This window comes from Pleurodeles waltl, chromosome 8 (genome assembly GCF_031143425.1).
Source record: "Pleurodeles waltl isolate 20211129_DDA chromosome 8, aPleWal1.hap1.20221129, whole genome shotgun sequence".
In the NCBI taxonomy this organism is placed as follows: Eukaryota; Metazoa; Chordata; class Amphibia; order Caudata; family Salamandridae; genus Pleurodeles; species Pleurodeles waltl.
Window position 1 is genome coordinate 526,163,715 of NC_090447.1, and position 26,492 is coordinate 526,190,206.

The following is a 26,492-nucleotide window of genomic DNA, read 5'->3' on the forward strand; positions in this document are numbered from 1 at the left end:
TTATGAATCACTTAGTGACCTCTCAATGAGAATTACTCATTGTAGACTCGTGTTTGCACACCACAGAGGGCCCAAGGAAGGGGCGGATAGTGTCTAACCACAGATCACGTCACTTATGGGACTTATGGGATATGTGTTTATTTTGTCAGGAATACATCTGTGCAATGGATGTAACTTTCATGTGATTTAGTTACAGGACTGTTACAAAGAGTTCAGAGAGAAGAAAGTGGAGCTACACAAGGGCATGTCTCTACAAATTGTTGTAATAAATGGGACAGAGAGAATTAACGTTGGAAGAGAAATACGATATGCTCCAGAAGGTACAGTTGCAAAATTATGAGTGATTGTACAAAACGTAATAATATAAATTGATTCACAAATAATGTGCCAACTATTTGGTAGCTATGCCTTTGAATTTGTTAAGGACCAGGTATTGTCTAAAAAATTACAACAATTTATTCTTTCTATCGGATGACCAACCACATAGGATGGAACCATTCATATGCTGTGATTTGTTCAAGAATATTAGCTATCCACTACATATTGTGCAAATCAATACAGCAACCCAGGATGGAGACAATGATGACCTTTTTTGTATTTGAGAGGCGGATCTTCTTGAGAGGAACCTCACTTACTCTTTCACTATGAAGGGTCTCTTTGTGTGTTGTGTTAGGGTCTCATAGCTTTCATCTAAAGGTCTCGATTGTGACCAAAAAAGTGGCCATACAAAAAGAGGCATTTTTCATATATACTTAAAATTGACTATTGGTTGAGGAATTTGAGCAATCAGGAAGGTATGGAAAAGCACTGATTCATCCGATACATGTGCTACACAAATTAAATCCAGTGTGGATAACAATCAAACATTATTATGATTAAAATGTAGCTTATAGCACTAAAGGCCTCATTATGGTTGGCCATTACAATGAGGTGGTGATACCAGGTGTTGTATCACAGGTACCTGGTGATATTACCAGATAATTTACCGTTCTTTGCACGTTTGGACTCCTCGAATGGGGGATAAAATGCAGCTCCTGGAACTACTGTGATGTTACTGCTTGTTTTCCTGAATTCCAGGCTCTTCTCCATTCCCATGTTACACTTGCTGGAAGTCAGTGAAAAATTGTACAGGTGTAATTTTACACTCGGTAAAAATTGTAAATATTTGGGGTGGACAAAATGCAAAATTCCCACCCTGCACAACTCGTAATGAGGGCATAAATGTTTGTATGGTGAAATCGGTCATCTCCCTCTATCCAGTGCTTAATTTGTAAATAAAAATGTGTCGATGCCCAAAGTCCTCCTCATAAACACGCGGCTGCTGCAATTTAAATGTGTGAGCACAAAACACTGAGGCAGCGTAATCCTAAATCCTTCTTGGGCCTTTTTAATCCCCTTCAACTCACACTTGCAGCTTTCTGCTTTCCCCCTTTGTAAAGCTTTCAGTCTTTCTTTGTCTTTCCCATGTTTGTCTTTTGCTTGCTTTAATTTCACGGTGTAGAAAAATAAGGGCCAGCCCCCAAAAATAGGTGCTGGTGCGCTCCGCTACTAACCACTGGCTCAAATTAAGCACTGCCTGCATCCCATCTTCTTTGGTTCCCTAAGCCAGCAGATCTTAAACTTTGACTACTGTGAACCTATGCAAAATCCCTACTGGAGGCCAATGAGAAGGTTGGAGCTTTTCAAAATGTGGTTTTGTGTCTAAAAAATGAATCAATATGGTAGACGTTTTTTGCTCTTTTGCTCACTATACGTGTTTTTTTAATCAGCCCATACCAGTGCTTCAATTGAGGCAACCAATCGTCTAGATCACATTTTCTTTACTGTACTTGCATTGCTCCCACAAATCAAGCTGACGTCAACTTAATATTTAGCCTTGTCTTCAGTCTCAAACGTTTTCATGTTTGCAGAGTGCTTTAACATTTGTAAAATGTATATTTGCTTTTTTGTATGGATACTTCGTTGATCTGTTGTTATTTCATTTCCTATACAGTTGTGGGCACCCTGATTAAGTGTCATAGACCACAGGTTAAGAACTGCTGTCATAGCTGTTCTGTCATGCTTTGTCTTGTCTGTATTTTTGAGGGGGTGTATATAAGAGCTCAAATGGATGCCAATGCTATTATTTTGGAAGATATGTTATACATTTAGGTATTGTTGGTGTGTTTATGTTCGTTGTCATTCTTTAACCTTTGTCATGAGTATCATTTGAAAGATGTTATGTGAGAGCTGGCAGTGGGCCCCTGGAGCACTTTCTCCTTCAAGATTCATAAAAGGGGAAGAAGTCGAAAGGGGAATCCTTCCCCTTTGCAAAGATATGACTACACGAACTTGGGGATTAGTAACTTTTTAATGGTTTGCAACTGGAATTCTGGTTATAAATAATGGATACATAGGTTTACAAATTGCAATTTTGAAGGGACATCCAGAATATGCCCCTTCCAAATTGAAATTCGCTAACCAATTGTAATCCCATTTCAGAAGTCGGTGAAAGTGGGATTAGTACAGAGGAAAAACACGTTTTGCCCTTATTTATTAATCCCTTTTTTCTTTTTTGATCTCCAGCTTCTGCAGTGTTGACCTTGCTCTATCTTGGCCAAGACTGAACTGCGCCCATAGTTGTTTTTAATGTTATTTATTAAGATTTTACAAAAGAAACAACATAACAGAAAATGAACAGAGTGGGGACACTCAGATCGGCAGCTGGCATGGCCGGGGTTCACAGAACCACAACTCCCAGGCCCACTTGCTGCAGGAGGCCGCCCTCGCTCCTTCCTTCGAGTCTGGTGGTACATTTAATCGGACTTCTACCCGCTGCGCGGGACACTCAGATCGGCTGCTGGCAGGGCCTGGGGTCTCAAAACCACTACTCCCAGGCCCACTTGTGGCAGGAGGCCGCCCTCGCTCCTGCCTTCGCGCCAGGTGGCGCATTTAATTGGACTTCTTCCCCGCTACACGGGACACAGATTGGCAGCTGGCAGGGCCGGGGGTCTCAGAACCACAATTCCCAGGCCCACTTGCGGCAGGAGGCAGCCCTTGCTCCCTCCTTTATGACTGGTGGCGCATTTTATCAGACTTCTTCCCTGGTGCGCTGGACATGCCAGGGTGCGCCCGGGCCAAGAGCGGGCCCGTCTGCGCCAGTCAGCGGCCGGACGAGGCCGGGCTGGGCCCTGTCTCTTGCCTTGGTCATTTGGTAGGGTATGCACTTATATTTTTCAGGCTATAATCAGTTTGCGCTAGGTCCCACCTGTTTGACGGAAGATTTGATGGAGAAGCGCAGAGGCACACATGGGGTGGCAGGCATTCGATCTGGGGATTCTGGACCAAGACTGATAACTAGTTGCCTAACCTCTGTGATGGGTGCAATTGAATCTGAGATAGGGAGGGTAGAAGCCAGCTTGGGACCAACCTTAAAGAAGTCTGGCTAAAGCGAGAAAGAAGAGGCAGTCCCTCCCGCAAATACATTTATGGCCAAACCAAGGAATCCGTGTGTTGCTCTTGATCAGGAGTTGTTGATTAAGCCTATTTCCCTTACAGTCTCTGATAGTCCCCCTTTAAAAAAGAGTAGGCAACTAGGTCCTCCCCATATTATAAGCTCCTCTGCTGGCCCAACCCCACCCTGCTTAAAGTCCACAACTTTACCTGGCAGGGATTTAACAGAGATAGAGAGTGGAAAGGGAAGACCTCAATCAAAGATATTTAAAAAGGGTACTAGTGAATGTGTTGTTAATAAGAAGCCACCTACTATCTCTGGTGATCAACTTAGCCAGTTTGATAATTATTTTAACAACATGAGGCAATTGTGCTCTTTGGTTTTTTTAAAAGTGGAATTGTTAGAAGGGAAAGTTAATGCCCTATTAGTGGCAGGTAAAATGCCAGTTCTGTTACCTCCATTGGGGGACAAATTCCAGCCTGAATCCATTGAGCCAACATATTTTCCAGCCTCAACTGTCCCCCTAGATCAAAGAGGAAGATGAAATCATGTGCAGGGACCTACTTCGACAACCCTGAGTTCTGTAATTAAAGGACATACACAAAAATTTGCTTATCAGCAGAGGGTGGACGAGCCATGGTCTGTAAGGGCCCTATACAGGTCATCCCCCCTGTATCTCTAAATGCCCAAGCTTCATACCTGAGGATTCCTCTGGCATGTGCCCCATATATTTTCATTCTGGAAAATGTACCTAGATTAGATTCCTTGCATCCCTCACACCTCATTGTTAAACAAGGTCATGTATTGGGCTGGGAAACATTCGGGCGGAGATCAGATCTCTCCAGAGAAATTCTAACTGTGAGAAGGGTACCATGGATTGGTTTCACCAGTAAAGTCTCACCAGGGGATTGCATTGTTATTAATTTTAGGAATTCACAGCTAGTCAGTGCTTTGCACTACCATTTTCTGATCCCAACACTAGATGTAGGATCTATTAGAGTGCAACGGTTGACATATTTTAATATCATTTGCCCTCAGGTTCAGCCGCCTTGTCTTACCAATCTAGATAAGCAGAAACCTTGTTGCTCCCCTAAGTCCAAGTTTCCTGATAGCCCTCTGCCTTTATCCAACAGCTTTGAGCCTCTGAATCTTCTGGAGCAATTGGACTGACCACAAGTCATTGGAAGTGCCCCCGGAGGAGACCCTAAGACAGATATGCCACACTTACTCAACCTACCGCCCTCGGAATATCGCATGCACCTGCTGTTGCAATTCCGGGGATCATCTCATGGAACGTGGCAGGATTAAAAACCAACCTGGACAATCCAGACTGGCTTAAGCTTGTGGGCCAATATTCATATATTTGCTGTCAAGAGACTTGGTTTATAGACCCCACTCAGATTAATAGTTTTACCACCTATTGCATTCCTGCAGTCAAGTCTCCCTCGGGAAGGGCCAAGGGGGGCTTGGTCACATTTGTATCTGTCCTTGCAAAAGAGGTGGAAGCACATGTCATCGATGTAACTTGGTTCTCCTTCTCAAACTAACTGAGACACATAACATGTTGTTGATTAATTACTACAATAACGTCTTTGATTTGTCAGACACTAGCGTGATTGACAGCCTTGAGAATAGGGTGAATAAGGCATTGAATGGAAGTAAGAAGGAACTTATGCTAATTTGGGCTGGAGATTGTAATGCCTGTGTGAACCTGAATTTTTAGATTGTTGTGGATTCTCTGATGAATCCGATCGTCCTATGCAGCATTTCAAAACTTCCCTTTATGGGAACACGCTTAATGGAATTATGGCTGCCAATTCCTTGTTTTTTCCAACTCCGGAGGCTAAGGGGGTCCCTACGTTTAGGTGGGAAGTGCTCACTCTACAAATGATTTTTTAGTTTATTCCTTTAGTTGGGAAGGTTAGGATGATGCTAACCTGCATGGGACCTAAAGAAGACAATTAGCTCTGTCCCACGCAATCAACACACTATTAAAGTAGCAAGAAGAACATACAAGGCCACTCTTGCTGACAGGAAGAATGAATTGTGGGAGAATGCCTGGGTATAGCTTGTTGAAGTAAGCAATAGTAAAACATGAAGGCTTTCTGGCAAGTAGTTAACTCCGCCTCTCTGGACGACAAGGACCGTAATAGATGCTGTCATCCCAGCTCAAGTTTGGCTGGAACACTTTTCCAAAATCTTTAAAATAGAGAACAACATCCCCCAGGAAGAAATGAATGGCCCTGTGGTGGGGGAGAAATGTCTCTCTAGGTACAGCCTTCTGCAACTCAATAGAAGTATCTCATGTAATATAGGCTATCCAAGATTGCCCTTCTGACAAAAGCACCTGGCCCGGACAGAATTCCAGCTGATGTATATAAAACCCTGCCAGAATTCTGGGGACCTTTACTTACTAATGTTCTGAAATCTGCTATAATGGGACCCCTAGTATATTCCTGGTGAGAGGCGATTATAGTGCCTATTTTTAAGAAGGGGGACAGGGCCGACCCACAATGTTATCGCCCAATCTCCCTCTTAGATAGTTCGGTTAAGATCTTTGGCAGAGTGGTATTAAATAAATTGGAAAAATGGGCCATGGAGACCAATTGTTTATCATAGGCACAGTATGGGTTTCGGCCAGGGCCGGGCACAGTTGAACAGACTCTCAACCTTACTTTATTAGTAAAAAAAATAGACCAAGGAAAAAAAGGCTGTGTATACTTAGCCTTTATGGGTCTGTCCTGTGCTTTGACACAATTCACAGATCCAAACTGTGGACTGTCATGTCAAACATGGGGTTGGACAAAGACATAATCTCCTTACTGAGAGGGCTTCATGCCTGTACTTCTGCACGGGTCCGCTTTAGTCAGGAGGGAGATCTAACTGAAGAATTTTCTTCCTTAATGGGGGGGCCTGACAGGGATGTGTGCTGGCCCCCTTTCTTTTCCTTCTTTACATAAATGGCCTGGAAGATTTTTTATGCAATATGGAGAAGGACTTGCCACTTTTTAACTCCCAGTCAATTCCAGTTCTACTTTTTGCAGACAATGCTGTCCTTTTTTCAAGGATAGGAAACGGCTTCCAATCTTTGCCAAATGCTTTTAATATTTTTATGGGAAACTTTGGCCTTAAAATTGATAGAAAAACGTCATTTGTGATGAAGAGTAGCCCAAAGTTATCAAAAATTTGTTATGGAAGGTGCAGAAATACTTAAGGTTCCTAATTTTACTTACCTGGGGTTTCAACTGATGTGGATTTTAATTGGAAATTTTTAATTAGTGTTCGTGTCTTGCAAATTCAAAGAGCCATAGATGCTGTTTTTCGGTTTTTCAAAGAAGCTGGAGCATAAACCAGTGAAGGAAACGCTGACTGTTTTTAAAAGTAAATGTTTCTCTATTGCATAGTTTGGAGCTGAGGGGTGGGGCTACACTGATTGTACGAGTCTTCAGGTAGTTGAAAACAAGTTCCTAAGAAGGCTGTTAGCAGTCCCACAATCTACCCCTGCAGTGTTTGTCATGACGAAGGAGGCCTGAAGGGCACAGCTGACCATATAAGATTGCAACCTGTATTGCTCTGGTTAAAAGTCTGGCTAAATCCCGAAGCCCATCTGTGTAGATCAGTGATGATGGATTGTTTGTCACTGACTCTGTCAAGGGATATTCCTTGGCTCAGATATGTTAATTTCACATTTTCTCATATTGGGGCAGGGGAATATTTCCTGGCTCCGACTCTTTAGTGGGGCGGGCTAAGGAGAGGATTAAGGAGCTCTATTTACAACTCAAACTTAATTAGCGACACAGCCGGGGACCTGGAGAGGCTGCTGCCACAGCAATCACACCCCAAGTTATATCTCAACATTATTACCTCTGAGCGGCATAGGTTTTTACTCACTAGACTACGTTTGAAGACTATACATTATTTATTAGCATTTCCCACTCATGGCACCTGGTTTAAGAAACTTCTGCCATGCTACTGCGATGGTAAATCGCCCCAAAGCACTCTGCACTTTGTCCTTTTCTGTAACTTATATACTGTGCATAGGAGACGGTTTTTACGTCCTGTACTCTTGGCTACAGGCATTAGGACTAGCCACTTTGCATATTCTTAACTACATAATCTGAGAAGTGAAGGGGTAATACAGGCTGCGTTAAAGTTTATATATGCTGCTTTTCATATTCAAAACTTAATAATTTCTGCAATATGCTTTTTATAGTGTTATTTATTGTATTTATGAGAAATTTTGTATACAATGAATTATGTCTCGTGTGGCTCTTTTGAACCAAATAAAGTATCTAAATGAATGAATGAACAGAGTGCAATATCATATCAAACATAATAAGCGAGAGCATAAAGATGGAAAATGAGAAAAAAGCAGACATTAAAGAGTCGGTGTAGTAGATGCATCTCTTAAACACAAAATAGTTATGTCCAATAGGCAGTTCAGAGCATTCAGTGAGAAGACAGCCATTCCATCTATTTAGTTTCGGAGGGAAGGAGGTAGTGCCGAAGAGGTGACCAAATATCTTTGGGACAGGAGGCTGTAGCTGCGCATAATCGTCACTAATAGTTTCACAGTTAGACAACATTTTCATCCAAACAGAGCTTTTTGGTACATGTTTGCTGCCCCAATGTAATGCAATTTCATGTTTGGCTAGGAGTAAGGCAAGAGACGTGAAAACAGCAGGGATGTTTTGCGTGTAACCCAACAGCTCCAGCAGTGGAGAGGGTTCTAATAGTATATCAATCATTGTAGAAAGAAGAGAGAAGACCGTGGTCCAGTATTGACACATGGTGGGGCATGTCCAGGGGAGGTGTGCAAAGTCTGCGTCCACAGTCCGACATTTAGGGCATTGAGAAGAAAGCGACGGGTTGCGGCGTGCAAGGAATTGTGGTGTCACACAAGTACAATGTCAGCATTTTCAATTTAGGAGCTTGTGCCCATGGTGAATGGAAACGAGTTTAGTTTGCGAGCAGCAGTACAACTATATTTTGTCGGAAGGGGGCGGGGGGTGGTCTACAGATCAGTTTCCCAGGCAACACGTACCTTTTTCGTTGCATCAGGAACAAGGTTGATGCAGGAGCGATACAGTTGGGATACTAGGTGATCACCTTCAATGTTAGTAATGAGTAATGTTAAAGGCGGGAATTCTTCGGGTGCCAAAAGGTAAGTGGGTATTTTGGAGGATAGAGTGTGGTGTAAACAAGTGAGTAGGAAGCGGCCAATCTGAGAAGCATTCAAAAGTGGACATTGTTAGAATAGGTAAGTGCGTGTCCATTCGGGAAAAAGTCTCCCACTGTGTGTAATTCATGAGGAGTAAGAAATTGCTGCACACATTTTTCCCGAGTGGGCGGCAGCCGGGCATTATTATTCAGTGGAATATGGGCGGAGTAAAGGAGGCCACCACCAAGAAGACCGCTGAGCTTCCGCCATGCCCAGCAGGTGAAAGAGATAGTCTGAATGACAGAGGGATCCAATGGGAGCCCTTCAGGAAGAATGGAAGAGAGGGGGAGGGCTTCTATCTGGTCACTCTCAGGTCTCAGGTAGGGGATCCGGCCATCAGGGTGGTACCAGCAGTCTGTGTAGTAACATTGTGCAGCAAAGTGGTTAGCTCCAAAACCACCGCTTTCACAGGGAAGAATCATGGTTTCCCAGTGGACGCGGTGCTGCCGTTCTCCCCAGATTAGGTGTATAAACAGACTCTGGAGTGTAGCAAACAATTGTTGCGTTAGGGGGATAGATATGTTTAAAAAAACGTTGATAAAGTGAGGAAGGACGACCATTTTAATGTTGCTATATGGCCAGCCATTGAAAGTGTGAGTTTAGTACAGGTATTTATCTGAATAGAGAGCTTATCTAGCATGGGGCCGTAGTTAAGCCGTATAACCTGTCCCTTGTCTCTGTGAATATATATCCCCAAATATATAACCATGTCGGTGCTCCGTGTAAGTGGATAGGCTATAAGGATAGGGGAAGTACTGTTTGTTAAAGGGCAAATTTCCGACATCGTCCAGTTTATCTGAAGGCCAGAGAACTGCCCGTATCTTTTAATCTCTGTAAGTAGTGGGGGAAGATTATCTATTGGTTGGCGAACGAAAAGGAGTATATCGTCCGCGTAGACAAAGTAGAAAAGGTCCATGGGAAAGTTGCAAGCCACGGTGGAGATGCTTCTCCTGAAGATGACGAACTAATGGGTCCATGGCCAGGATAAAAAGTTAATGGGAGTGGGGACATCCCTGCCTGGTAACCCTGGTGACAGGGAAGGGGCTTGAAAGAGAGCAGTATATTAGTAAGCAGGTGATGAGTAGGATTAGCAATGAGAAATTGTAGGGGAAGCCAATCTTGTTTAGGACTGCACCCATAATTAACTTTGTGTGGCTTTGAGATGGCCAGATGTCCAATACCTATAGAATGTTGAAACTCTATTGAGACCTAGCTTCTGTCACTTTTCTGTTGTCCAGAGTTTCAATCAATAGTTTATTCGGTCTAAGATTAGACCATTTCAAAAGATAAAAGTGACCGTACATACAGAAAAATAGAGATCATAACCATCACGAAAAGAAGGAAGCATTAACAGTTGGCACACTGCTTGTCCAACGGGCCAGAGGTTAAATAAAACTCCTCAGTTTGTACTTCCTAGCTAAAGAAATACCATTTACCAAGACAGTTACAAAGAAACACAGATAGCATGCCAAATCCTTTCAAAAAGTGCCTATGAAAACTATTCTAGAGCAAGTTATACTTGAGAAATGTTTCATAGTACTTCGTAGAGGATTTCATAAACTATTAAAAACCAAACAATTAAAATGGTACCATAGAGTTAGCCTCATGTCCTAAATGAGCTGATCAAGGGGATTAAATCTTACCATTTGCAAAGTGGTATGTGCTAAGATAATATAAATTGATTTAAAACAAATAGTATACCAAATCTTTTCTAATAATGCCTATAAAAACTATTCTAAAACAGGTTTATACATGAAAATAGATCATAAAACTTCATAAAATGGTTCCTGTTTGCGAGAGTTAAAAACCAAACAATGAAAATAGATCATAAAACTTCATAAAATGGTTCCTGCTTACAAAAGTTAAAAACCAAGCAATGAAAAAGGGTACCCTAGAACTAGCCTCATCTCTTAAATAAATTGATCAGGGGAATTAGATCTTGCAGTTTGCGAAGTGCTATGTGCTAAGATACTATAAACCGATTTAAATGGAGAAACCCACTAGAAAACATACACAGGGGTGCAATCTGATATCGTGAATAGCTCAGCACTGGTAGTTATATTTAAGATCCCTCTCTATTGAGACAGTCCTCGTCAGCTAACTGCTAGACCATTCTTCGGCCAGTGGATTAAGATCTAAAATAGTCCTACTGCGGATTGTCCATGCTGCTGACAAGTATTTAGAAACAGAGCTTACTATCAGCGTGGAAGTATCATATTTACATAATCTATAGGCACTGATTCGGTTTTGTAATAGCAGTGCTTTGCACAAGGAAATAATCCACTTTCCTCTGGGGCATTTATACAAGGGGCAAAAAAATAGGACATGCTCAGGAGTTTCCTTGCATAAATGTCAGTTTATACATGTGTCAAACATAGGACTATTGGACAGCCAACGAGCCGTAAAGCTGTTGACCGCCAATGTTCCGTATCTGAACTGAAGGAGTAAAGTTCGGGCACGTGCTGGTATGGGGAGATCCAGGAAACTTTCAGGCCAGGGTTCGTGCTTGACTAGCAGAAACTCTGCTGTCAGCCGACCTGGCCCATTTGAGTGGAAAAACTCCTCGTAGATTTTCCCCCAATATCGTTCTTTGATCAGCAATCTGGTGTTAGCAGGAATCAACTCAGGATTCTCCCAATAGTGGGAGAAGCCCAACTTGACCCAAGCTGCTTTCATCTCCCTCAACCAGCGAACTTTTTCCCATCCTTGGAAAGGTGGTATTAGATCTTTGACTGCTGTCCTAAAGGGTTCGAGATCTTCCGTTTTCCATAGTCAAACCCAGTATAGAAGTGGCCTTAAGTATGCTGTATCTTTGATGCTATTTATACCCAGGTCTAATCTTAGGGGGAGCATCGGCGTGCCCTTCCGTAGTCTAGATATGTGTCTAAGGAAATAGTTTTCTTTGGTTTGGAGGGTGTCCAGTTGTCTGTATGAACCCCAGAGTTCCGCTCCATACAGGGCAGCGGCACGGATTTGGACTTTATAAATTTCAGAAATAAGAGTCAAAGGGGGGCTTACTGCAGTACTGGCCTTCCGTTCTAGCACTCCGCTTCTTTGGCTGATGGTAAGCGCCCCTTTCCTTATGGCTGCGTCCCAGCTGCCCTTATCAGATAATCTAATGCCCAGGTAATCGTATTCCATTACCATCTCCAAGAGGACTGAATCCATTGTTATATTTGCTTTGAGCTTCTTGTTCGGGGCACTATATATCATAAGTTTAGTTTTCTTAGCATTGATATCCAGCCCGTAATCTCTTCAAAATACTCTTGGTTAACCAGATTTTGGATTCCCATGGGTGTTTTGGCCAGCAGGATAGTGTCATCCGCATAAAGTAGGCATGGCACTTTGTTCCCCGCCAACTTTGGGGAGTCATTAGTACAATTTGCTAAATAATTAATACAATTATTTATGTATAGGAGAAAAAGGGTAGGGCCTAGGACACAGCCCTGTCTGACTCCTCTCTCAATGGCCACTGAATCTGTTAGGTCGCCATCCTTACCGCTCCTGATTTGTGTGTAGGTGTTCTCATGTAATCGGGCCATAAGTTTCAAAAGACCATTTGGGATGCCCATGTTGGCTAACGTCAGCCATAACTGGTTCCTGGGGACCAGATCAAATGCGGCTTTAAGATCAACGAAAACTGCAAATAGGTTACCCCCTCCTGCTTCCACAGTCTTCCATTTGATTGTTAGAAATCTTAAGACTTGGTGTATAGTACTGACTGCTGGCCTAAACCCTGCTTGCAAGTCGGAAATAGCATTAGTTTCCAGAATCCATTCTTCTAGATGAAACAGGATTTGCCTTGCAAATATTTTTTGGAAATTATCAGGTAAGGAGATTGGGCGGTAGTTGGCAGGGTCAGAGGGGCTGCCTTTCTTAAAGATGGGGACTATCTCCGCTCCCAACCAGGAGCTCGGGATAGGCGCTCCTGCAGCTACTGCATTAGAGACCAGGTTCAGGTATGGGGCCCATATATCTGGACTTGTCTTGTACAGGTCACCTGGAATTTTATCAAAGCCAGGGGCCTTTCCCCATTTCAGTGAAGCAATCGCAGCCTTGGTTTCTGCCAGGGTAAATTCGATTGGGAGGGTCTCAGAGGTCATAATATGGTTCAATTCCCTGGTAGTAACGCCTGAGGTCCCAGAGTATAATCGGCCAAAGTGATCTGTCCACTCTACGGGGAGTATTGAGGCACCAGGTGAACGGTTGGGTTCTTCACTAGCATCAGCCACCAGTTTCCTTCGAGGTATCATTAGCTGTTGCAGACTCCAGGAGGGAGGCCCATCTGAATTCATCCCATCTCCTGCGGGCTCTACTTAGTTCCTGTTTGTAATCTTTCCTTGCTTTCCTTATATGCTCTGTCTGGCCCCCTCCTATAGCTCTCAATAGTTTGTGCTGTGCTTCCCTGCATGCAGCACTGAACCACCTTGCGTTGCACTTCTTTTTTGCTTTTTTGGCAATCTCTTTGGTGAAAAAGTGTTTTAAAGAATTGAATAGTTGTGTGTGGGCTGCTATAAGCCCTTCACTATCTTCTAAAAGCAGGGGTATGCGCTCCATATGATCAGCCAACTGGCCGTACACAGATGTCATTATACCTGTGTCAGTGCTCACAAATTCCCATTTAACGTTTCGTCTATTATTGGTCAATGCGAGCTGCTGCTCGTAAATCTTGGGGCAATGGGCTTCAAGTAGGGGTAATAGACTCCTAAGTGATAAAATCAGTGGCTCATGATCACTTTCCTCGTGTTCTATAATGTTCATGTCAACCATATGACCCCACAGCCGGATATCAAGCAAAATATAGTCTATCTGGCTCTTCTGTGTTCCATGCCTAAATGTAGGATGAAGGTCAAGGTCCGAGCGGGAACGACCGTTACAGGCCCGAAGGCCATGTGCCAGTGTAATGTCCACAACTTGATGTGATAGTCTGTTCATTCTCGGTCTTTTGCTTGACACCAGTTGGGGAATGCCCCTATAGGCGTCTTCTTCTTTGTATAGTTCCTGGGCCAGCGAGTAGGGTTCAAAAGTAACATTAAAATCCCCTGCAATAAGAATAAAATGGGAGGATGATTTACAGGAGAGGAAGCTATCCAAAATAGTCAATGCGTCTGACTCATATTTACTACCCAAGCTCCTATTATAGATGTTAATTATTAGGAGCGGTTTCTCCTTAAGGGATGGTATTGATAAACCCATCAGATCGGGACAGCCCATGTCAATTATTTCAATCCGGCATTTGAGGGAGCAGCTAAGCCTTATAAGCAGCCCACCTGAGGGTCTCCCGGAGTTTGCCTTACTTGCTGGTACCCAATAGCTTTTGAAACCAATTCTGTATTTGGGTTCCAATGCCCACGTTTCTTGAAAAAGGCATATTTTATGTTCATCTATAAATTTGCCCCATTCAGGGATACTCATTTTATTCTCCAACCCTGCAATATTCCAGCTAAGAACTGTGTCTAAACCGTCTATTTTATCTTGGGGAGCTTTGGCCGTAGAGTTCCCTCTTGCAAATGGAGTGCCATGGGGAGGTTTGGTACCCCTTTCAATCGTAACTAAACCGGCCTCAGTTGGTTTTCCCACTACGTTGTCACCCAAGATATTACTTACCCCGTTTGGATCGGGGCATGGCATAGTCGATTCGGATGCCCGGACTGGTGGAGAGGACCCGTGGTTGCTGGGGCCTATTAAATCCGGGGCTAGGTTGGTCTCATTCGCCTTACCCTCCTTACTGGCTCCCCAAATACAGGTCTCCAAACTCTGATCACAGAAGGAAAGAGGGGGACTGTTTTTCATCCTAGAGGGTTCTAGCTGGGCTAGTGTGAGGGTTAGCGTGGAATCTCTGATGTCTACAGTAAGAATCTGATCGGCCTCAGGATTGCCTAACCCCATTTCATGTGTTTCAATATTTCCGGCTATAGGATATTTCTTATCCCAGTTTTTAAATCCTTGGGGCTTGGGTGAGCCATGCACAGGGCTGATTTTTAGTCAATCAATTTCAGAAAGCGAAAGGGAGCTACGTCCCAACTGGGGGTCAGGCTGCATCTGCAAACTAGTGGCACCTCTGGGTGGCATTAGCGCCCCCTTAGTAGCTGGTAAAACTTTGTGAGGGTAGAAAGCCTGAAGTCTACACAGAGATATTTCTCCCCCTAGAGGGTTAGATTGGCACACATTCAAAGAGAGCTGCTGGACAAGGGTAGGTGAATCAAAATTGATAACAATACAATCTCCTGTGCCGGGGTTTTTGAGTGGACCCACCCAACCCACCCTCCTCACCATTAATATTGAGGGTACCATATGAAAAGCAAATCTAGCGTTTCTGTGTAGCCAATGAATAACCTTATTTTTCAGTTCTGTAAATGTTTCGGAGATGTTGGTTTTAAGTTTGGGAACACTCGTGATAACAAGCACATAAGGGCAAGCTTCCGGCGGTAGTTCTCGGTGTAAAGTTCTCGGATTGGTTCCTTGATCCCTATGCATCCGATCTACTGATGGGTGGATCTGATCAGGGGTATCTTTGTAGGATTTTGTACCCATATTATTGGAAGAAGCAGCTCCGTCATTCCCCCTCGGAAAGAGAGAAGCAGTCTTAGAACACTTGGCTTTTGAGGCATTGACCAGTCTAACAGTTGGAGCCTTCACTGGTTGGTATAAAGGATCAGGGCAGTTCGTTGGAGGGTTATGATCCATGCTCAGTGATAGGGGAAGGCTACTGGCACTGTTGCCTGGAGGGCTCGGGGGAAATTTTGGCGGGAATACTGCAAATCTGGTGAGGGAAGGATGGTCATCTGCTTGAACTTGATGAGACCATCTAGTTTCTCCTCAATGGCTGATAGGCGAGTTGTTATAGGATGTAGCCTTTTAGAGAGCTCGTCTTTTATATGTTCAATTATATAATCAATTTCTGGACGGTCATTGATAGGTGCTTGGGCTGACATATGGTCCTTGGTTCGAGTTGGTGCGACATGATTGGAGGAGTTCAAGATGCGGTCCCGTTTGTTCCTTAGGTTTGCCTCCCCTCGTTTTCTTTTACCCTTTATGTTGTGCTCTGAGATGGGTACAGACCTATCTCGGAGAGGCTGTGTAAGTTCTGGAGGCTGTATAACATTTTCCAGGGTCTCCGCAGCAGACTCTTGGGTAGTTAGAGGTGAGATAACCGGGGCAGGCTGAGAAACGGGTGCTGGAGTTTGCTGTGGAGCCCCCATCAGCGGGGGGCAGTTAGACGGCGCTCCACCATTTCAATTTCCTTTTCTAGTGCCCCAACCGCTTTTTGGAGAAAACCATCTAGGGTCTTGTTGTTACCGGGCTTTTCCAGGAGCACCCCCCCTCTCCCCCCCCTTCCGTCTACCCATCTTGACTATTTAGACTCTTTTTATCCAGCTGGAATTTTGACAGTCTTTTCCTATAGGTGCTTTTCCTCCCCTGTTCCCACCCTATTTCCGCCCCACTGGGGCCTTGTTTGAGAGGCTAGAACAACAGAAGGGCACAAATGCTGCTCACCTACGGTGGTATGTGTCCTGGCGATTGCAGTGTGATCGACCGCTAGTCACTGGCCTCAGTATCAAGATGAAAATGGTGTGGCCCAGCCCAGCCTCCTCCGGTCGTCGACGGGCGCAGGACGGGCCCGCCCTTGGCCCGGGCGCGTCCCGCGAGGCGGGAGCGCTGTTGAAGATTTAAAGGGCTCCTGCCCTGGAGAGAACAAATGGTGCCGCCTCCAGCCGCCCTCCATATGCGCGTCCAGAGTTTAGTGACCCTCCTGCAGGGGCCACGAGCCAAGGTGCTCATTGAGAGAGCTCCAAAGGCCCCAGTATATTTAAGCACTGCAGGTGCTGGCTGCTCACACCTCTACGGTTGGCCTTTATTTAGTGGTACTCCTAGCCTCCCCAAGCATTCTGGGGATTGTAGTGTTCAGTATTCATAACCTCGCCAAGCATGAGAGGAACATGGTGCATACAGCCATTGAAGAGTCCTCAACTAATTCTCAATAATAATTAAGCTGCTAGCATTATTTAAAATTACTAGAGGATTTCACAATGACTATGTGGCACAATGCCCTTCCGCCTTCGGCTTAGCAGTAATCGGGTGATAGAAAAATTGTATACTACAAGGACCAGAATGCTCTAGGAGCACAGCAGCTGTGTCAAATTAAGTTCACGTTCTAAACTGCTGAGGTTTGTGCTGCTAGATGCTGCTGTGCAATGTTGGCGTAGAGTGTGTCATGGCGAAGTGGTGGACTGTGTCAAGATGTGCAGTTTTATAGAGCAGTGGCACTGGTTGTGGTGTCAGGGTTTGGACTATTAGTGTATGCAGTGACAGCTGGGCGGTTCTAGAGTGGGCAATGTTGTAGAGTCAGGTTTCCACTATCAGTTCATCTACTGTTATGGTGAAGCGTGCCACGTTTGGCAGAGTCAGGTTAATAGTGTCATAGTGCCATCGTGGTGTACCAAGGTCTGCTATTTCAACGTGGGCAGTGATGACACAATATGCAGGATCAGGGTGTATTGGATCACAGTTGGCAGTGTTACACTGGGGCATGTGAATGTGCAGGGTCAGCATGTGTACTATTTCACTCCATGCAGCGTCAGGGTCTGCAGTGTCCAGTCGGCAGTGTTTGGGTCGGTAGTGCCAGGGTTAGCATTGTTATTGGGAAGTGTCAGCGGGTACGGCCAGACTCTGCCATCTTTGTGGGGCAGTGTCATGGTGTGCAGAGCCAGAGTGTGCATTGATTGACACACTGTGCAGTGTCTTTGGACAGTACCAGGTTCTGCAGTACTAGTAGGCATTTTCAGTGACTGTCTTGGCAGTGTTAGGGTGGGAAGTGTTAGTATCTGCATTCTCAGGTTGTCAAACATCACTGTTTGCTTTGTAACTGTTTGCGTAGTTAGTGACGGTGTAATACGGGGGGTATGCCATATTACCCACATTTTTGTCTGCAGACCTTACACGTTTTGACTCCTGGGTGTCTGAGGCCTGATGAGCAGAACTGAGACATTCGTACCCTATTTAAAAGTGCACTCAGTTGTACTGTGAAGTTGTCACGGTTGCCAATTTGACACACGAGCTTTCTCTTTTCAAGGGTTTTGCTCTGCTATGTAAAGTACGGATACAGGATATAGGAGAAGAGTAAATAGTTTTCCAATCAAAACTAAATACCCGTGATTTTCGACTGATTTTACTAAAGTTAGACTTTGTTTCATGGCTGGAGCCAAGATGCACTGTGTCAGTGTGCAGCATTAGGGTGTGTAGTGAAAGTGTGTAACATAATTTAAGTATTGTCAGGTTGTATAGTATCAGGCTGTCTTTAATCAAATTATGCAGTGTCAGGATAAGCAGTCCCAGTGTGCTCACTATCAGACTGCAGAGTATGCAGTGTCTGTAGGCAGTATTGGTGCGTTTAGTACCACGAAGGGGTATGTCAGTGGACAGCGCTGGCGAGGAGAATAAACATTGGGAGAAACATGGCTTAGGTGGGGTGGGGTTTACACTACTGAAAGGGACTGGCAAAGGAGGGCAACAACATCTGAGAGAAGGTTGAGCAGAGGGGGTTGTTCAGTTCAGGGAGGCCTCGTAATCCAGCATTCACAATGTGAAAAGGTATTGGAGAGTCTTTCGGATGTGAACTTGAATGGAATTCCAGTACTTAAGCGCATAGCAGAAGAAAGCCTAATGCCTCATCCTTTCCTTCTGGTTCAAGCTGGACTCTTCAAAGGAGAGACACAAAGGGGAAAAAAAGTTTGCTCACGGTCAAACGTATTTGCAAACGTGCAATTATCCATGAAGCAGGGTCAATGGCTAAATCGGTAACAAAATTGCCCCAAGGAGGGACAAACAGCAAGCATTTACCAATGATAACAAAGGATTTCTGAAAGGCAAGCCCATGAACGAGTAACAGTGATGGGCGTGAGGTGGGCGTGGTTAAAAGCCCACATCGATACCAACATGTCGGAAAAGCAGCGCTTGCGGGCTGCTATGCTCATCCTAAAAAGGGTGATCTTCAGGTGTGTCTCTGAGATGCTAATTTGATGAATATTGCCTTCATCAAGCTAGTACAGCAAGAATGTTGGGATGGCAGTTTTGAAGTCTGGTTTCAATATGAAGCCTTCACTTTGCATAGAACAGATACTGGTGCCAGGAAGAATTCATCTTGTGTTCTATGTAAGTCCTGAAGCTGAGGATGCCATTTATTGAGATGTCAAGGCATTTAGAGCGGTTGGTAATTCATGAAGTTAATCTGTCCAAGTACAATGTTGAGGGACACAATTACTCTTGTTGTTGCCGTCACTCCTGATGAGCGCAGTTTTGTGGGATTAACTTGCGGCAGGTCATTGGTATCCAGGCTTGAATCGTGGTGAGGCAGTACCTCAGACAATCAGTGTCCTGTCAAGTGGTTACCTTAAAGTAGAACCGACTGTCCTCTGCATACTGATTGATATGGACATCCTTGTCTTTCAGCTGGACTCCATACAGAAGTTGGCTACTGGCATTCACTGGTAACTGAGTGTAGTTTGCTATTACTGGGAACTCTCCCATTTCCCTGGCTGTTCAGATATGCATGTGGCAAGAGCAACTGGTGCCTGATTATCTTGGATAGTGTCCACAGTCCAAAGACCTTCTCCCAGAAATCAAGGATCTGTGAACCTGCTCCATGGTGCTCGGAAATTATCTTTGCTGGGGTGGCAACTCCTGCCTCGAGCATGGTCAGTCTCTAGCCAGATTGCATTACGGCCCACCTTAAAGTAGTATGTTCCGTGCAGTAATTTATAAAGCACTAATCAATGGCAGCTATTAATAGAAGCTTTCTGAGTTTGAATGCAACAATATTACGTATATTGACATGTTTAACCCCTTAGTCCCTTCTCCAGCTTCTTCTCTCACCTACTTCTTGCCCCTTTCTAGCCTCAGCAGTCGCCTTATAGTGTCTAGTTGTTAAACCTCATGGGTTTGCGGAGCTGGAGTGAAAGCTACTAATGCAGGGGGTGTAACTGGGAATTCAGATAAACACTCTTTCAATGTGTATCTTAGTCTGAAGGACAGAAAGATATGTAAAGGTAAAGTACCCCTATGGTTTGAATATTTCTATGGATATAAACTCAACCGCCAAAAATAAGTTGCCCATTGTCCATATTTTCAGGCCATTCAGTTATTGTTAAGTCTTTGGTTCAAACATGACAGGTACCAGTGGATTAATGAAAACAGGGAGAGTTGGGGAGTACACTCTCTCCTATTCTGCAATGTCAGCTAGCCTATGCCAGGCTTACACCGTACATGCCACATTGTCGAACTGTAATGGCAGTTGTGGGTTCTGGTGGATCACCACTGTGGTTAATGAGGTGGCCTCTGCTATATCATGCTTTATATCATATGATGGCAGTCGACACTTTGGGCAAAGCCAATCAAACAAATATTTGTCCAGGGCTACCTAGTAGTAATGTTCAGGCTGGGAACACACAACTGCCCCTCTCCTGCCTGCCACAACCTCCCCCCCCTTCAGGTATATGGCTGTGTCATGGCGTCCCATTTCCATCCCATGGGTAACTTAGTAGCACCAAACGCAATGAAAGCTTTCATTAGTGACAGTGGCATATTAAACAGATAAAATAGACTAGGTAAGAAAAACATCTTTATATTGTAATCCATCCAGTCATCGACAGAGGGAGTCCCCAACATTCATCGCCCTGTTCTTGTAATGTTTGGTACCACTGGGCCATAATTCTCGCAGCGAAGCAGTTCCAGGTTTCTATGGACTTTTATATCCAAGTAAAACACCGGGTGGTCACACAGCTCTAAGGGAAAACCTTTGTTCGGTTTAAGATTAATGGGTTGATTGGAATCAGCTGAGATTTGGTCTAATTCATTTTCAGTCTGGATAAGCAGCTGAATCGTATGAACTGTCACTAGTGGAGAACCGTTATCCGGTGATCCTTTAAACAGAGTATAGCATCGTTTGCGTATAGGGAAACCAAATAACCCCTCCGAGCTATCCAAAGCTTCTTTCTAAGTGTACCAATCAGAGGTTGTGTGGATATCACAAAATGCAGTGAGGATTAAGTCAATCCCTGCCACGTGCTTCTTTCAATCTAAAAGGGGAGGAGAGGCAGCCATTGACCCACTATCAGGCACTCGCATCTTCATGTAAATAATAAAACCCAGCCCACCAAGCCCTCCCTCAATACCAAGGTCATAAGTACTGCAAACATGTAAGTTAACAATAGGGGAGCAAAAGACTTAAGCGTGTCCAGTAATACCACCAAGCGATGTGGGTCAACTGGTGTTTAACAGAGATGAATGTTCGTTACTTATCTGATGGTAACCTACCAGGAACAAAATCCGACTGCTCAGGCAGGACCAGTAACTTCATGGAAGGCTGCAGCCTTTTGCAATGATTTTTGCAGAAAATGTTAGTATTGCCATATATTTGAGACAACAGTGGTGTGAAGAACCATGCCGGCTTACCGGGTTTCAGCAAAGGTGCAGTAGCTGCCTTTTGTAGAGTATGGTGCAATACTCTCCCTATCCCCAGCTTCCCCATACACCGCTAGAAGGCGAGGAGTCAATATCCCAGTGTAATCATTGTGAAATTCCGTGGTCAGGCCATACGTATGAGGTGCATTCCCACTAGGTAGTGTCTTAAAAATTTATTTAATTTCATCAACCATCAGCCGCTGATTTAGAGGCTTCATTTTATGGCTTTCTAGCCATGCAAGACGTGCTTCTGACTGGTATGTAAGCGCTTAGTGTCTGGAGCTCTCATTACATCCCTATGTAGAAAAGTATAGAAGTCAGTACATTTAGCCACGCTCTCAGATTCTATCCCTATTCATCATATCTGGCATGCCCCTGGAGGGCCCCCTCTGGGTTGGCAATCTAACTAATGTGTGGCTGGGGTGCTCACCCTCCACGTAGTGCCTAACTTGACTATATTTCCCACGTACCAAACCTCTCTATCTACCACCTCCATGAATTTCAACAATGCGCTATGCAAGAACAGCAGTGTTTGGGAAACACTTGTCTGAGAGCACGCCCCCTCCAGACCATTCAAGTCTTTTTCTATCCTATTGAAGGTTGTCTCAGATCAATTTCAATATACCGAATTATTTTGATGTTCAGAGGCCCATAATAAAGGTGTTAAATGACTCCCACTGGACAGAGACAGCGCCTACTGATCCCTCATTTAAGGTAAAGCAGTCCTCAAACCCCTGCCTGACTTTGATAACCTGTCCAAAAGAGCGCAAGGCTGAAACACCGAAAAGTGACAACCTTTAGATGGTGGGTCTGTAACAAGCTTGAGTGTAACTAGTGAATGATCCATGTACAAGGGGGTATGTTGGTTTCAATGCATCTAGTACAGGCATCTTAAGCTGCCAACCAGAAATCAATACATGCCTGCAGGTCGTGGACCGATTAATATAACGTGTAAGGATATATATGGTGCCATACATCCACCACTTAATGACTAGGTATTATCCTGTGTATTGCCTAAGCAACAAAGGGGAGTGAGTGTGATTATTCCATAGATTTATCTTTGGCCATATCTAGAATAGTGCTAAAACCCCCTCCGCACACTATAATGTGATTATCTAAGGTGTCACAGTGCTGCATTATTTTATCTAAAAATGGCCGATGTATCTGTGTTAGCTGCATACACGTTTATCAACATCAGTTGTTTATTTCCAATAGCACTGCGCACTATGAGGTATCTGACTTCTGGATCTAGAATGGTAGCTGAGTGTGTAAATGATACGGAGCGCCTTACCAAAATTGCCACTTCTCAAGTGTATGTAGTATAGGAGGCAAGATATCTATGAGCTCCTTTTTTCATTGCAAAGTGGGATCCCATCTCATCAGATGAGTTGCCTGTAAATAGGCAATATATTTTCCATATCTATTCAATTATGCAAGTATTTGGCAATCTTGGGGCTATATAATCCCTGATGAACCATATCATCATTTTTATTGATCTGTTGATTAAGATATTGTCGACGTGTCAGTGGAATGTCGAGATTTGGGTAATATCATAGAATTACACTCTCCACAACAGTTTTACTTGATTGTGTCCATGTCCTAAACTCCAATGTGCAGACATACACCGATAGACTAAAATACCCTCTAGTACAACCTTGGTTAACAATCTACTAGAATCTACACCCACCCATACTGTGAATCACAATAAACAGTGAGATCATCTCTCTCAATTAAGATAATGAACTCTAGTCAACAGATCTACTATTACCAAGGATTCCCTGGAAATACCAGATATTGGAAAGGGACAGACTGCAAGAACCACAAAAAAAAGAAATAAAAGAAAAAAAAACCTGCCTCCCACTCAAAGTTCTATAAACAGGGTCTACTCACACCATACCCACAACAATGTCTTGCTGTACAAAGAATGGTTCATATACCTATTTTTGTTTTTATTTTTATTTGTATTAATTCTCTTCTTTGATCGATATATCAAAACACAGTACTTTGGACATATTCATTAATTCAAAAGAACCATCCCTTCGCCGTTGAATAAAAACTCATCATACTCACTGACATCATGCATACCGCTCATACTTCACACATCACAGAACCCCCCAAAAATGTATTTTACCACCCCCTTTGCCATAGAACAGTGATACTTGGCAACAAACTAGATTTTAGAATGCAATATTAATACATAACCACTTTTTGTACATGTTTCAATGGATAACAACCTGAAAACATTCACATTTCCAATTACACCATGTCTTGATGTAATCTATATTATTTAGACTCCTCGATTCATTGTGCTTGCTTCTCTATGTTCCATGTCTTGTCAAAAAGTAGGAAACGCTAGTGCTGAAGCTTGTTTCTGTGAAACAGTGGTCAGCCGGCCACCCACCTTCTTCAGGCACGGAGGAACGCCCGGATAGGGTTTTGGGAGAAGCCACATTTCAGTTCTACTTTTTGTATGCTATTTCAGGATGAATCTTTTTATTTGATGTCGTACATTTGGATTAGCCCTAAATTTACAGAGTATCAGTGAGAAGCAAGTGTACTTTCTTGTACCCTCTTCATTTTTATTGGTGGGAATCTTCAGCCTGTGCCCTGAAAAAGATGGGTAGTGAGCTGACCACCGTTTCACCGAAACGAGCATGGGCACTAGCGTTTCATCCTATAGGTTTGTGCTACACACCTGCCATTATTCTATAATATCAATTTCAGATGCTATGGATGCAAATACAATCATATGTTCAGTCATGTTTGTCCAAAATGTGGGAGTTGTCATCCACAGTGTGATCCGGGTTCTTTTGGAATGTGCATAAAGAGGACATCTCCGCCATAAAATCTGTATAGAAAAATTGCTTGCTCTTAAGCTTTATCCTTAGCTTAATGGGATATATTCCACCTCCAGCTTTTGCTTCTGTTTCTTAACTGGTATATATGCCCTTCTGTCATCCTGGACCATAGAAGTAAAATCTGGAAACATAGATATGCTGGATACCTCATCATTCAAGTCTCGTTTTTCTCGTGCCAGCCACAGCACAGCATCACATTCTCTATAACTGAGGACCTTGGCAATGATGGGCCTAGGAGGAGCACCCTGGGGAAGACATTCGCTCAGGACCCAATGGGTGCTCTCTACAGAAAACATGGATACATTTGTTTGAACAAACAGTTCAATCAGTATTTTTTCAATGAACAGCTCCATTTGCCTATAATTGTCGATTCCATGATACTAAGAAGATACAGATTATTACAGTATGACTGCACCTCTAAATCTTAATTTGTGACACATCTAAGAGCCACAATTTTCTTCAGTTGTTGTACTTCCTTCATCTGCATTCCAATATTATCCTCCAGATCAGAGATGTGCCTTTCTAAGCCATCTAGTCACTCTGAAAACGTATCCAAGCATTTTTGCATGCGTCAACTCTGGACTTTAGGGTGGCTATTTTGTGGTCTATTGTTTGCAGTCTATGCCTCATTTTCAATAACAGGGCTTCACATTAGTGTCATCAGAGTCCTCCCCAGTAGCTTTAGAGTCCACAAGTGTCCCCTCCTCCTCTGTCGATGGCCTCCTACACGTATGTTTGGAGTGAAATGTAATTTTAGCTTGACTGTGAGCATCTTACTTATTTCTGTTTACAGGCTTTGGTACCAGCCAAACAGACAGATCAGAACAAAGGAGGTTTAGAGCCTCTGGCCTTCCTGCACTCAGCACAGCTATGATCCAAACAGGGGCGTTGTATTCCAAAAAGCACAATGGTCCACACTGATGTGCTTGAAGGGAGACTGTTTCTGCCCATTCTCCCCTCAGAATAACGCCCAAAGAGTGCTGCAGGATAAGGCACTCACAGTAGTCCTCATAGGCCGGCACATGTATTTTGCACCCTGTCGGAAGCCGCCTTTTTCAGATCTAGCTCCTGGAACCCAAGTCAAGGAATTTAAGTCCTGCCAAGCTCCCTTCATAAGGGATCTCATGCCCTTTTCATAAAAGCCTTCGTCCCAGCCACTGGGCTGAAGGCCCTGGAATACTTTTCCCTTCTTTGTCTCCTCTTGACCCAAGACCCAGAGCCGGATAGGCAGTGGGCATTCTCCATTGCAGTGGCCACATCACTAGCCGTGCAGCCATCTCTCTCACTTGCCAGGTCCTGGAACCACCATTGAGGCCTCAGCAACTCAATATCAGAGTTGGGTTCAACACTCCATCAGGAAAGTACCAGAGCCCGATGCTCAATGGCTGACCAATTGGATTGAGAGTTTCTTTAACATCGATGGGTAACCATTATGGACTAAATGTACGGTTGTGGGCTGGGGGAGAGGAGCCTCTCTAAATAGAGAATTGATGGAAGCCCCCTACCGCATATCTTATAACCCTGATTCTTAGGAAATGCCTTACTATGTTACCTAAAATAAGGGTCGAAGTAAAGGGGGGGTGGGGTTCTTATCCTTACTTCTGAATATTTACAAAAAACATGGCCTAGCTATGTGAATATTTACCAAAATTAACACCTGAAATAATTCGACCAATGAATAATCGAGCTAGAATCAAGAAGAAAGGCGATTTTTTACTCCTTTTGTTTGGTTAAGCATGGCATTTATTGTCTGTATGTATTTATCATATCTGATTCTTGTTTGTTACAGAATCTGCGGACTGATTGTGCGTGAGAGAAAACATATTGTAAGCCCAGCCAACGAATATTGCGTGACTCAAACCACTGGATGTATTTGTGGCAGAGGTTAATAGCTCTTTTGGATGCTGCTGTACCTCTGGGACTTTGGTCGCTGCTTCCTGAACAGCAGTTAATGTTCTACCACTTTAAAGTAAATCGGGATTGTGCCAAAGATGGAAAAAGGCTGAAAAAACAGGCCAATCAAAAAAAAAAAAAAATCCCTGTGTTTTGACATTACTATTCAAGATTCTACCGACGACTGTTGACAAATTACTTAAACACAAAAAAAGAAAAAAATACTGGTTAGGAGATGTGACGTCAAATTATCAAGAAAAGTCTAAGGCCCATATTTATACTTTTTTAGCGCCGTATTTGCACTGCTTTTTGATGCAAAAACGGCGCTAACTGACAAAATACAATTGTATTTTGCAAGTTTGCGCCACTTTTGCGTCACACAATGAGTATTTCATGCAAATTCCGCTGTGATATATGTGTGACCCGATTTTCAACTGGATCCTTAGGAATTTTTTGACCAAACATTTGTGTCTCACATAGTATAGAGCGTGCTTCCCTTTGTAGCTCTAGTCGTATTCAGTGTACTGCTTCACGATGTGCATGCTACAGCAACGGTATTTATGTGTTTTGTATATTTCTGTTGCACTACGTGATAGCACTGCTGATCACCATTAAATCAAATTGTATA

At 43.6% G+C, this 26,492-nt stretch overlaps 1 protein-coding gene across 7 annotated transcripts in view; it reads left to right on the forward strand.

Annotated features, from left to right (window-relative positions):
• The window catches only part of LOC138250106 (granulocyte-macrophage colony-stimulating factor receptor subunit alpha-like), a 467,284-nt gene that overhangs the window by 261,372 nt on the left and 179,420 nt on the right, over positions 1-26,492 (forward strand). For all 7 annotated transcript variants that reach the window (XM_069204545.1, XM_069204544.1, XM_069204542.1 and 4 more), the window contains one exon: positions 191-320. In XM_069204545.1, the coding sequence (XP_069060646.1) occupies positions 191-320 (130 nt within the window). The remainder of the gene's footprint in view (positions 1-190; positions 321-26,492) is intronic.